This window comes from Gavialis gangeticus, unplaced genomic scaffold (genome assembly GCF_001723915.1).
Source record: "Gavialis gangeticus isolate Ggan-Ray unplaced genomic scaffold, GavGan_comp1, whole genome shotgun sequence".
Lineage (NCBI taxonomy): Eukaryota > Metazoa > Chordata > Crocodylia > Gavialidae > Gavialis > Gavialis gangeticus.
The window spans coordinates 130,166,099-130,179,828 of NW_017728992.1; the positions used below are offsets into that span (position 1 = coordinate 130,166,099).

At 37.9% G+C, this 13,730-nt stretch overlaps 1 protein-coding gene across 2 annotated transcripts in view; it reads left to right on the top strand.

Annotated features, from left to right (window-relative positions):
• Window positions 1-13,730, top strand: part of PREX2 (phosphatidylinositol-3,4,5-trisphosphate dependent Rac exchange factor 2) — a 397,279-nt gene that overhangs the window by 121,387 nt on the left and 262,162 nt on the right. For both annotated transcript variants that reach the window (XM_019527766.1, XM_019527767.1), the window contains exons 5-7: window positions 2,261-2,362; window positions 3,884-4,045; window positions 11,230-11,363. In XM_019527766.1, coding sequence (XP_019383311.1) covers window positions 2,261-2,362; window positions 3,884-4,045; window positions 11,230-11,363 — 398 coding nt within the window. The remainder of the gene's footprint in view (window positions 1-2,260; window positions 2,363-3,883; window positions 4,046-11,229; window positions 11,364-13,730) is intronic.

Here is a 13,730-nt window from a genome sequence, read left to right on the forward strand (position 1 = left end):
TAGAATGGCTTTACAAACACTTCTAAAGAGAATATCCCTCACGCTCTCCCAGGGAAATCAGAAGAGAAGCTTACTGACAGGAGCTGTCTTTAAACACCGCTTTTTTCTATTTTTTAAATCACTGCCTCAGACAACCTGGCTAGAACCCTACTACTGAGAAGCAACGTACCTGAATTTTCTTCTCTTTTTGCTCTAAAACTTTCTGCAACATTTTCTTCTGTTTCTTGCTCAGGGGCTTCTTCTTTTCTCTTGTATCCTCTGATGCTTTTTTCTTCTTTGCCTTCCTCAGAAACAGTGGGTAATGGCTGCAGTTGAGCCTGGGGATTTTGACTTGGATGTGTCATTATTTCTGCAGGGGGCAGGGCACCTGTCAACAGGTGAGGCTACCCTTGTGGCCCTCGACTGTGCACCAAAACTCATTAAGTGGCCCTCCAGCTAAAATAATTGTCCACCTCTGCCCTAAGCTGTATCTTGCCTTGGACCCAAGTGCAACTGTTCCATTGATTAAATGAATCCAATTTAAATTCCTGAACATGCTGAAATCTTAGACTATTTCAGAACTTTTTAGGGAATAGAACCCAAATTGTCAGTTCTTAGTGGTCAAAGGACACACTTTTCTCAGTATAAATTGGAACTTCCCTAGCATTTGCCCAGAAGGGATGGGCTCTACAGTATGGCCTAAATGCCTCCTAACTTGCATATGGTAGGCTAGTAATGAGGAAATAAGTTAAAAAATCCTGGATACCTCCTAAACAACACCTTGCTAACTGTTTATAAATTAAGAAAGCTTCATCTTTTACCTTGTAACTCAGTGCCCAAAATTGGAATTCCTGGAGGGTACAGATACATTGTCATACAAGGGGAAAGGCAGTCTTCAGGGAGTCATGTCATAAGACAATTACAATTTTATACGACAAAACCAGTATTTTGAGTGCTGTCTGGAAACCAGTAGATAGCCAGGGTAGATCTGAGTGCTTTATAAGTAAAATATATTTGTAGGGAGATACTACACCTAGCAAATGGGTTGCTACATTCTGAACTTGATGCAGCTTCCAAATGGATTCATGATGTATTTCTATGTTCATTGCATCAGACCAGGCCAACTGTAATAAGCATCATGGTAGCAGGATAACATTCAAAAGCATCTTGGCTAGGTGGAGAACAATCCTGGTGATTGCCATTGCTTGATATCTTTAAGTAACTGAGAGTCTACACAGTCTCTTTACCTGCCTTCTCCTCCACACCACAGAATACTTGGTGATTGGATTCACAGTTTTTTGTTTCAGTAACCTAGTCTAATCATATAGGCAGCATTGTTTTTATTGTCTAGTGTACTTCTGGAATGTGGAAAGATTCTTTTGTGTTTGAGAGGTCAAAACAGACCCCACCAATTTGCTTTTGTAAGTGTAGGCACTAGTAAAGATATTACATTAGCATACTTTTGATTGTACCAGTATGATGTTCTTAGTTTCTACAGCTTGAATTCATACTAGTATGTTCTCTATTTTCCATATTCCTACTGCTGTCTTTATAGGTAATTTCTGTTACTAGTTTGCTTAATTTGCTTATTTATGCCATCAATTTCAAAGTTTGCCTTAATGCCACGTGAATGTTTTAGTACTCTAGGTATTTGTACCTCTCACCAGATTGTTGTTTTTATGTATGCTTTTACCAGGCGTTCCTTATTGTTCTCTGTTTCTGTAGGTATATTTGGCTTAACTCACTTATTCTGTAGCTCATGTTTGAGAGGAAGTAATTATTTGTGTAGCATGAAAATGTTATTGCTGCATAAGTATAATAGAAGAATGTTTCTTCTCAAAGTATGGAGTGAGTAAGCCAGCTTTAGTGCTTCTTGTTTTCTTTAACATATCCTCTGGAAACAAAGCTCAACAATTGCCCTGAATTATATTTTCATTGTATGCAAGTAAAATAATACATTCTCTTCTAGTAGTTTCAGTTTTTATGTTAAAGATAAATACATTATGTGCCCTGTCAAATGAAGTTTTGTGAAAATTTTGCAAATTTGTCTTGATCTTAGTATTGTGTATGTTAGCTTACTGTTCTGTGCATATGCTCTTATTTACCCTATAGACACTTTTCTTTGATGATAATTGCCCCTGTTTTAGAAAAGCAATTCTTCAAAGAAAGCTGCAAAAATATAATGTAATGAACTTTCTGTAAGGACTCATGTAGAACTTATGGTTTGGGAAGATCTTATTTGTCAGGATTTTATAATCAAATCAATTCACCTGCACTCTAGAACTGTATGCTGCTTGGAGGAAGAAAGAATACAGATGTTCCACTGGAAGGATATCTAGTAACACCAATACAGAGAATATGCAAGTATCCCCTTCTTTTAAAGGTACTTATATGTTTGTTACGTAGACCTTCATCCTCTGCACATAGATTTGTGGCTAAGCATATTTCAGTACTGTTGTTAGAATTTTTCTCTAAAGTGATTTCTTCCACAGATACTGGATTCAGGTAAGCTCTTATTGAAGTTAATGGCAAGTCTTCGCCTGACTTCAGTGCTAACAGGAATGAAGAGCTTTTTGTCTGAAAAGCATTAGCTCCTTCCTCTCCAGTTTCCCCTGTTGTATTAATATGTTCATCTTTATCACTCCTGAGAGGAGGCCATTCATTTAAACGAGTTTAATGAGATTGTTCTGAATTGGATTTGAGCACTTCCTAAACAGGAAGTAGGAATGGAATTATGCACATGAAGTGCCTTCATGGAAGTCATTATTAAAAACTATAAGACAAATGCACAAAAATGTAAAAGGTAGATAGAAGACACTTTAGGATAAGTATAAAATTATGTATACGTAGCAATGTATATTCATGTGTGTGTGTTTATATTCATGTGTAGCTTTCTACAGATTTACTTAACAGATAATAAAAAACTTATTACTTGTTAGACATGCTTATAAAATATTTGAAATCCACATCTTCTGACTTATTGAAGTTGGCATTTGGAAATAATGGATAATTTACCAGTAAGCTATGGTGCACTTAAAACAAATAGTTTATGTATAATAATTTTATGTTTGATATCTTTTCCTCAGTATTTTTAAAAAGTAACCAAGATATCCCTTGTGAAAGGGGAAGCAACGTTTGTTAAGTGAAATCTGATTATTGAACCAGTATTTTTTTTTGTGAATTTAGTTTCTGAGGCATTTTTAACTCAGAGAGGCAAAATTCATTGCTAGGAAATTGAAAGGATACATCCTAAGACACAGTGAGTTAAGTAATGTATTACCACAACTAGTCTTGAGTTGCCCTACCCATTTCTGTAGCCAAATTGTCTTATTTTAAAATATTTTCTTCTGCTGCATGAAAGATCCATAGACAGAACAGAAGAAACAGATTACTGCTTTATACAAGGATTACCTTGAAATCAGTTCTATGCAAGGTAGCATTAAAGGGCCAGGTGAAGAAAGTGAAATAATGGTGAAGATTCAGTGAAAATAACTTGCTTTATTTTCTTTCAATTACAAGAATTTTAAGTGTTTAATTTTGACAATTGTAAATAAACACTTTTAGATAAAGTAAAAAGTAACAGTTTTTTGTTGCTGTTGAAAATCGACTGTCCTGTTAAGTATAAACAAGGGTCAGAGATCACCATCAAGGCCAACCTTTGAGGCAGACAGTAGCTGAAGTGGAAACTTGTTTTTCATAAATAGCATTTATTCCTATTGTTACCATTTTGTTTCGCTGACTTTTTTTGCCTTATGAATATGCAGCGCTTGAGGCTGTAATACTTTTCTACCTAATAAAAGAGAAGTCTGATGTCTACTATTTAGTTTTAGTATCCCAGTCCATTTGAACTGCCTGTTATGTACATTTAGAGATCAAAGACTGATTTATTTTTATGTCTAAACAGGAGTTATTGAAGCGGACTCCAAGGAAACACAGTGATTATGCAGCATTAATGGAAGCCCTCCAAGCCATGAAAGCTGTCTGTTCCAACATAAATGAAGCCAAGAGACAAATGGAAAAATTAGAGGTTTTGGAAGAATGGCAGTCTCACATTGAAGGATGGGAGGTAGTGTCACAGTATTTGTCTTTTTGTAAGAAGGAGAGGCAGTGAAGCAGATAAGTAATTTTAAGCATATGTATTGCACTGCTTTGTAATGTAACATATTACATTACAAATCTGAAAATTTCCCATTTCACTCAAGAAACCACAATTCATATTTGGTATTTATTCTATCAGTAACAGTGTCTAATATAGTGAGGGGCTGACTTTTTGGCAGATTTGGCACAGATCAGCCCAGGACTGTCTTTGAGTGCCACTCCAATACAGTTCCTCTGCCCAATCTGCTGCTCTGCTTTCTGCTCCCTGCCCTATCTGCCCTTGAACTGCCTATCCCCTCTCTAGTCTTCTATGTGTCCATTCCACTTGTGGCACCCATGCTGCACATTGGCCACCCCTGGTCTAATAGTGATGCATGCACTTGCCACTTCTCACTCACCAGTGATGCATGCACTTCCAAATGGACTAATCAACTTTCAGGAAAGAGGAAAATGATCTAGTCTTGGCTTTAGGACACTCACACACACTCTGTGTAGTCTTTGTCTTAGCTCCATGTATTAATAACCACTGCAATGAGACTTAGCTTTTATGTACTTGTGTAATAGCTTCGTTTTTTATTTGTGGAATAGGGGAAGGAGAGAGGTTTTAATTACTTGTTAAGAATAAGTAAAATCTAAAAATGGTCATTCAGTAGGCAATAGGCAGCTCTGCAGGGCTCTGGCAGTGTCAGTTTCTTTCCCTGCTCCATGCAAGTGCCCCCCAGCACCCCCTGCAGCCTGGCCTTTATCCCTATGGGCACAGGGCTGAGCTCCTGTTCCGGGGTGGCACTGATTTTTACCCTTCCCCCTGCCATGCTGTGGGCTGGATTCAGTTGCTTTGGAGGCTGGATCTGGCCTGCGGGCCATAGGTTGAGCATCATTGGTCTATACAATTGTTTTACAGATAAATATTTCACGCTTTTTCAGCCCATGTAGCAAATTAGAGACAACCTCTGTTTACCAGTCACTTAGTTTGCTGGATTGACTACATATACCTTATTAATAACATAATTGATCATTTTAACAATTAGGTACCTTCCAAAGTGGATAAGGCAAGAACTGTGCCTTGAGGATTTTACAAATATAGCCCCTATTGGTGAAATTCATAGCTTTGGTTAGATGGTTGTGCTGGTGTACAGTCCCATTGACATAATTGGGGCTCTCAGAGAACACAACAGTGAACTACAGGACCAGGACATAGAATACAACATATGTGTTTTGGGAAATCAGAAACAGTAAACATGGAGAAGGGAATCTATACAATGACTCAGCAAGTCTGGGAGATTACTGTCTACTCTGAACAAGCGCATACACAGTTTATAACTAGCAGACTCACCAGCTTTTCTGGGTGAGTCTAGAAGTCTGGTTCTATTCCTACTAGTTATTATTAGACTAAAGAAAAAAAATCCTAAAGAAGTTTTAGGCATCCTTTTAATTCCAAAACATTATGCTAAATGAAAAAGTTTCCAAACAAGTATTTAAAAAAACCAAACACTTCTATATGCAATATTTTTATATTCAGTGGCAGTTGAATATAAGCATGTAATTAACAAAATGCAAGATTCACTTTTTAAGACCTGCTTACTCTTTATTTTTCCTTTACAATATACTACATAAAACAAAGGTCTTTAGGTTGAATATTTACTGTTACATTGGTTCAGTTCTGGAATAACTCTGCTGTTTTAAAGCTGTTTGTTTTCATCAGCCACATCATTACCCGTGTAGCAGACCAGATTTGACAGAATCTGGTTGTTAAAGAATGCCTAGTCTTGCTAAGTAGCTGATTTCTGTAGGCCTATCCTTTTCGTACATACAATACATTTTTCCTTGAAATGGTATATATGTCAGTGCTATTGTAAAAGCGGACATTATTTTTAGATAGGTATTAAAAAAAACTATGAGTGTGGTTTTAATTAAATAAACATCTGTTTTTCTGTTTTTCTAAAAATAGAGAGGGAATCTTATTGGAGATTTCCTACCAGAAGGAAATGCTTAGCACATTGCTTGGCCCCTGCTAGCAAAGAAAGAGGTTATTTTTAGACCCTGATGATCAAAGCATGACTTAAATTCCCATATACAAGTGTCATAAAACTAAGTTTGTGTTTGTTATAATAAAAATAGTGATTTATGGGCAAATCAGAACATCTGTTTCAAGATGTCACTGATTAGGAACCGTTTCACTGTTTTCATGGGTCAGAGATGTCCCCACACACAGGGTGCTAGCATTCCAGGTAGAAGGGTTACTTCTTAGGTGCTGAAGTGCTGTGGTGCAATGCTGGTGAGTGGGAATGAACACCCAGTCCACCATGCCTTGCAGTGGGTGAGTGGTGGGGATAAGTGCTTCCTTTGGGGGGTTCCAGGCGGTGGATGATCTGTGGCTTTTTTTGCTTTCCCTTCTCCCTTAAACATGAGCTAAGTGAAGTTCAGTATCCCGCATTTGACTGAACTGTGCAGGTTGCTTGCCTGGCGGGGAAGTGCTTGGATGCAGATTTTAGGGTTCCTGTGGGCTGCATAATGAGTAGCTGCAGTTGAATAGAGAGTGAGGACACAGCTGGTGGTTTTAGTAAGCAAGCAGTTCAAGGGATCTCTGATGTGCCAACAAAAGAGTGGAGGGATAGGAGGGCAGGAGAGTTTTGGCTATATATCAGGGTGGCCATTTATAGCAGTGGAAGGGTCAGGCAGTGTGGAGGACTGACCAAACCCATATCGCAGAACTCTCAGCACCTATGTGTAACACTGACCTGGTGTATAGTGAATTAGTTCAAAAGATTACTTGATTTTTCAGCTACAAACAAATATTGCATATTTGTCTTGGGAGAAACCATTTTCTGGGACAAAGTGCAGTTATTCAGATGCCCATGTCCATTATCCTGTGAACCTTTTTTGGGTTTGTTCTTGAACATCACAGAGTGCATATGAATGCTTGTCCTAGGATTGCATCATTGAATCAGTGGCAGCAAAATAGCAGTACATTCAGCCGCTTCCTTAACTCGAGTTGAAAGGGTGATGTGTGTACACACCAACCCTGAGGCTTTTCTGTTCTGGGACAAACACAAGCACAGTTTGTCCCAGAACAAATGTCCAGGGTCATTCCTTACCTTCCAGGAACAACTTTGAACCTTCCAGACTGTTTTAATTTGGTTTAACAGGCTTTTACATCTGTCTGCTGCAAATTTAAACTTAAACTACGGTAACAGCATTACCTAATGTCTGACTGCTCCATGGAAGTTATAGAGTCAGGAGACATAGTGCAGTTTGTCAGTACCAGCCCCCCACCCCTCCCATACTACAATGACCTGGTCTTTAACAGCTCCATTGCTTAGAATGTGACTTTTTTTAGATCACAGTAGGCATTACCATGCGACTGCTCAGAAACCTTCCTAACTCATGGTAGTGTTACTATGTTCTAAACCAACCATGTCCTAAATGTGTAATGTGTGACAAAGCCCTGAGAGAGAGTTGGAAATACCCGCTATCATGTAGCCTTAATAATCAGAATGTTACTGCCTTCCCAGGACAGAGATTTAAAATTATAGCCACGGTTAGTTAGATATGGAAACACTATTTGGAAAAATGTAATCTGTCATGGGGAGTGTTTAAGAGGGCTGACATTTTGAATGGAGCCTAAAGGAGTTAGATACCCGGTTCCCACTGACCTCCAATAATTAACTGCTTATCTTCATTAGCCTCCTTTTAAATATCTCCTTTTAAATATCTTTTAAATATTTTAAATATCTCCTTTTAAATATCTCTATTCATTCCATCCAGGAAGAGCACATACCAACTGCAGAGACTTCCTCAGCCTGACAAAGGGTTTTTAAACCCGAAAGCTTCCTTAAAAATGTTTCCAACTATTTAAGTTGGTCTAATAAAAGATATCAGATTCACCCAACCTTGTCTGCCTATGTCCTTAGACCAACCTGGTTTACAACCTACACTCTTTAAAATATCTCACCTTTTGTAAACCATCATTAAAATTTTGGATTAGCACTACTCTCTGAGGGTAAAAACAGATGTTGAGTTTCTCCCAGGACAAGGCCTTTAATCTTGGGCTCCTACAGATATACAAGCCCACTGTCCAACTTGAAGTACCTGTGAAGTATCTGAGATAACTCTGTTTACTGGCGTAATCATGGATAATCAAGTTAATTGTCAGTCATTCTGGGGACAAGCTGCAGGTGTAAAGGGTTGTGCTGCTCCCAGGTTTTGACTCCAGTCCATTAGAACTGACTCAAATAAGATGTCCCTTTTTATTCTGAGAAGGACATGAATGCAGCTACAGTTTCTCCCTGAATTCTGCAAAGTGCCCTGCCTCCCATTCCAGTGCCTCTTTGGGATGACATAAACCCCTGGAGGACAGGAAGAAGCAGCAGTAGGACTCATCCTAGTGCAGATATTCTTGTTGTCCTAAATGTCTGCACAGGGTTCACAAGCTTCTTCCACCTTTCTCCCCCATCCCTTCTTCCTCAAAATTCTTGTGAGTTTTAGGGAAAACCTTAAATCAGAAGAATTCTGAAAGATTATGAGATACTGGTTGCATTGTCATAGTGTTCTGTGCTGGATTTGATTTCTGATCATGTCATCTCACTGTCCAGGGCTACAAAAGCAATAACAAAAATCACTTACCTGCAACCATACCACCATGGGTCATGATCTTGTCAGATGCCATAGGTTAACATTGTTTTCTATTTGAATGGGAAATCCTGAAGGGCAGAGGAGGTCACTGAACATTTTTTATATAGAGAGCACTGTACTTTACTGTATTTTAAAAAAGGCAGTGAAATAATATCCTATGTTCATTCATCCTGAATGAGAACTACATTTAATCAAATATTAAAAGTGAAGGTGCTTTATTACATAACTCAGGAATGAAAGCATTTATTTTTACCACAGATAATTTCAGTGACAATGGGCAAAAGTATCTGTTCAGATGAACATTTTCCAGGGAACATTCCAACTTTTTATAGAAAAATTAAAAGCTGTCAAGACTAAATCATTTTAAAGCTGAAAAAAAAGGCTTTCAGACAACAAGAAATTATTAGATCAAAGTAGATGTTTTTTTCTTGGGGACTGGGAGAAGCCATCTTGTTGAAAATCCAATGTTTTATTGAAAAAAATTCCAATGGTAATTTTTCAACTATCCTTGAGTGATATGTGTTAATAAACAAAATACAGTATAGTATAATGGAAAGAAACTGCACATTGCATGTAGCTAAGATGAGGTGCACACTGATATCAACCTGTTGACTTGAATATCTTCCTCCTGTCTTTACACATACATACTTTTATTGTTGCACATGCTTTTAAACCAAGTTTCAGTATTACACTTGCAATGAGTCTAAATATAGTATACAGGCAACCCTCGCTATTCACAGGGGATATGTTCTCGTATCCTCCGTGAATGGCGAAATCTATGAATAAGGCACTGCGTTCATGAACTCAGTGCCACTGGGGGTGGGGCATGGCTGTTCTGGTGACAGCGGGAGCATGGCGGCGGCGAGAGCAGAGCTCCCGAGGAGCTCCTTTAAGTGTATTTAAGAAGCGGGTTTGGCATTTGTGAATATTTGAAACTGCGAATGCCAAACCCATGAATAGTGAGGGTTTGCTGTACTGACTTATTACAAAGAAAGGTGTAATGAGCGTGATGTAAACCTTTTGTGCATTTGCATAGTGGTTTATATTGTATTTCAACACAGTTTATTGGTTTGTATAGACTTTATAGTAATAGATATTTTTTCAGGGACTGGTTTAAAATTGTTCTGATAATTTTAACCTGACCCAAACTTTAACGGTAACTTACTCAGTTGTAGGTTAGTTAGAAATAGTCATGGGAATGAAGAATTCTGTTTTGTGCTCCTGGTTATGGATATGGTGATTATTCTGAAAATTGTAGCTTGTTAAAGCTGCACTGATTGTTCAGGAGACAACAAAGTTGGTCCTTTGGGCAATTTTCCTGCCATATGTCAACTTCCTTCTCTGAGGCTGTTTGGCATTTTAATCTGTAGTCAGGCAGAAGGTACGGCATCTGGTGAACTAGGTTGTTGTCTATGACAGCTCATGCCTCTCTGAATCAATAATTGTCTAACAGCCACCCTACCCTGCTGTCAACCTTTACCTTGCTTCTCTCAAGTTCCAAAGCTCTGCACAGAGATGGATAAGAGCATTTTGTACTTTGGCAAAATTACTTCTTGTTCTCTATCCTTGGTAGTGGAAATGGCTTACCTGTTCCCACTGAAACTCAGTCAGTCTGAGGAAGAAGCAAATGGAAATTAGGTTGACAAAATTATGAGTAACACAGGGTGCGTCTACACATGATGCTACAGTGCTGTAGCAACACACTACAGTGATGTAGCATCGGCGGTCCGAAACAGTGATGCTACAACTATGTCACCATAGCAATGCGCTCCCTCATTATAGCACATTGCTATGGCAACATAGCAACTAAAAATAACTGTGTGTGGCACGCACAGTGTAGTATGGGCTGTTACTGCAACGTCATTTAGTACTTCCAAAAGGAAGTACTTTAAAAAAGAAGTACTAAACGATGGCACAGTAACAAAGGGACATGTGTAAACGTACCTACAGAAGAGAATTTTAATGAATGTGTTAGGCAAGGTGTTGCTAATAGCTTTCTTATTTTATTGTTTTTGTTTTGAATTTGTATTTAATTTTGTTTTCTATGGAAATGTAACTATTTATAAAACATTAGAACAGTTCAGTGATTAACTGGTTTCAGAGGGATAGAATTATATAGTCTTCTGAAACATTAACTTGCCAGTTATGGCGGGTCACAATTATTGTTTCTTTAACCAGCCAAACTTGTCAGAAGAAATCTCAGTGCGACTTGGAACGTTTTTGACTGAAGTGGCATGTATAGAGATTAATATAATTTGGAAGATTTGGGGAGAAAATCCAGTAATCCATAAGAAAGGAACTAAAACTATAAAATAGTTGAAATACCAGGTTAAAGCAAAACTTTTGCTGAGCTTGTTTAATTAAATATTAGAAGTCATTGCTCAAAATAAAGATCAGACCACTGCAGTTTTTTTTCTTTCCAGAATTTTTTAAAAATTAGTTTGTAGATTAGTTGGCCCTCCTCTTAGTATGTAGAAATCTAAAAGACCTAATCAAATATCTTCTCTCTATTTGATATAGGGGTCCAACATCACAGATACTTGCACGGAAATGCTAATGTATGGAGTTTTGCTGAAAATTTCTGCAGGAAATATCCAGGAGCGGGTCTTTTTTCTTTTTGATAATCTTTTGGTCTACTGCAAACGAAAACACAGGTAAATGGATTAACTTTTACTGTGGAAATCGTTTACATTTTTTTCATATGAAGACGCACTTCATTAGTGAGGTGTGTGTGTATGTGTGCAGACACAAATGCATTTTTGAAGTGTGTGGTTCCCATGGCAGGTTTAAGGCCTAATGACTACATTTTCAAAAGTGCTCAGGTAGATTAGGATTCTAAATCCCAATTTCAATTTCAAAAGTAATTTACATATTGAAGCTCCCAGACTCCAGTGGAAGTCAGTAAGTAAGAGACATCTATCACAAACATCCAAGCATATCCAAAGCCTATTGGTCCTTCTGAATTAATAGCTTGCAACTGATATAAGAAAGTAATTATGGAACTTTCATTGTCTATTTGGCATGTACAATTTATGGTTGTACTTAGGTACATTTCATGTGGTACTCAGAATAGATTTTACTCATTATTTCTAGAAAGAAAGAAAAAGAAAGAAAGCTTGACTTTGACTTTTAGAAATGGTTATTCTGGGGAGGGTGACAAATGGGGGGCAGTAAAGACACTACAGGTTGGTGGGAAAGTCTGGGCCTCAAGGACAAAGCCTGGGCTCATGGCTTGCAAGGCCTGCCAGCGCAGTCTAGTCTGTGGACCTTTTAACAAGTATACATTGCAAGAAAGTAAATAAACAAGGTGTGTGTGGGGGGGCAGTGAGACAGGCAAGTGGGCCCATGAGGCCAGGCATGAACAAGGAGGAGGAAGACAGCAGGAATCAAAGGGAGAGAGCATGGGCTCCTGCCTGTGGGGGAGGGGCAGAGGCAAGTGAGGATGCCAGATCCCAGGGGAAAAAACTCAGAAAGTGGGGAAAAGGGGCAGGGGGTGGTCCCCAAGCACAGTCTGGGGATAGGCAAGGTTTGTGGGGGCTGGGGGGAGAGAAACAGCAGGGGCAGGGAGGAGTATACAGAAGGGACCTGAGCTGGAGGAGCTCAGAGGGGCTTCATCTGGCTGCCACCATCTTGAAAGAAAGAAAGCAAGATTTCTATAACTTTTTATTTATGTTGGGATATATAGGGAATATTACTTTGGTTAACTGGTTAACTTAGTAACTTAGTTAAATAACAGAGAATCAAGATGAGATTATATCTCCATTCTATCACAGTCTGTTCATTCATATTACTTACTGATTGTGGAATAAATGCACTGTAAAGGTTTCTGCTGGCAGAATGCCTAGCTAGTAAAACAGAAGATGATGTTGATACACTCTATTTCATTAGAAAGACTTATATATGTCACTGGAGACAAAAAGGTGGTAGCCCTTTTTTTATAGGGATTTGATTCATCTTCCTCCATTTGGTAACCCATTGCTTTCCTTTGGAGAAAATGCTGGTGGTGAAAAGACTGTTTGCTAATGCAAGGGCATTACAAATTTACACTTTCTTTCTCGAGTTGTAGTGGATTTCTCCCTTTGTTTTCATATTTCAGCATTCATTTGGATTGTCATAGTTTAGAATTGGTGTTTAGAATTTTTGCATGAATTTAATTTTGCATGAATTTGAATATCTCTGAAATATAATTCCATTATGATTTTCAAGGATGCCATTCTACTCATGATTCTCAGTCTAGCAGAAACCGGAACAGGTTAAAAGTTCTCTCCATTTTTTTCTTAAATTAACTCACTTTTCAAGTTTTTCAGTGCAATTGCAACTAAATTATGACTTGCTGTAACAAGAACCCATTAATTCTTCATAAGTAAATTACTTTTTTTCATGGATATTTGCTAGTAAAAATATAGCGGTGAATGAAAATCTTGAATGTGGCATATATAGATGGTTTCTTTTAATGATGTTCAAAATATTTCTTCCTGGCAGTGATTTTTCCTTTTTGAACAATTCAGCTTTGATGTCTCTTCAGATATTAAAATGACTGGATTTAAATAGATTAATAATATTTTTATTGGCAAGAATTGTAGATGGGGAGTTAATTTATTCATAAAAGTTATCAATAGGATTTGCTGTGAGAGCAAATCCTATCGATAACTTTTATAAATAATTGAATTCCCCATCTACAGTTCTAGCCAATAAAAATATTATTAATCTATTTTAAGCAACAATGATACTTACCTTTTGTAGCTGTTAGAATTGTTTTTATGCTATGGAATGTTTTCTGTTAGAACTTTAAATATGACAAGTGGAGATAAAGTTCACTAGAGTAATGTATTACTCATAATGCAATTACGAGTGAGATGGAGATTTCCTGGGGTTTAATCTCCATCTGGATAGAAGTGAAAGCCTGAGTCCAGGTGACCATTAAGGATAGGGACAGACATTCAAAGCTGGAGCCTGAACTGATTCAATCTTTGCAGCTTAGTTTAACCTGCCTAGATTGAACCAATTTGCAAGTGAATAGA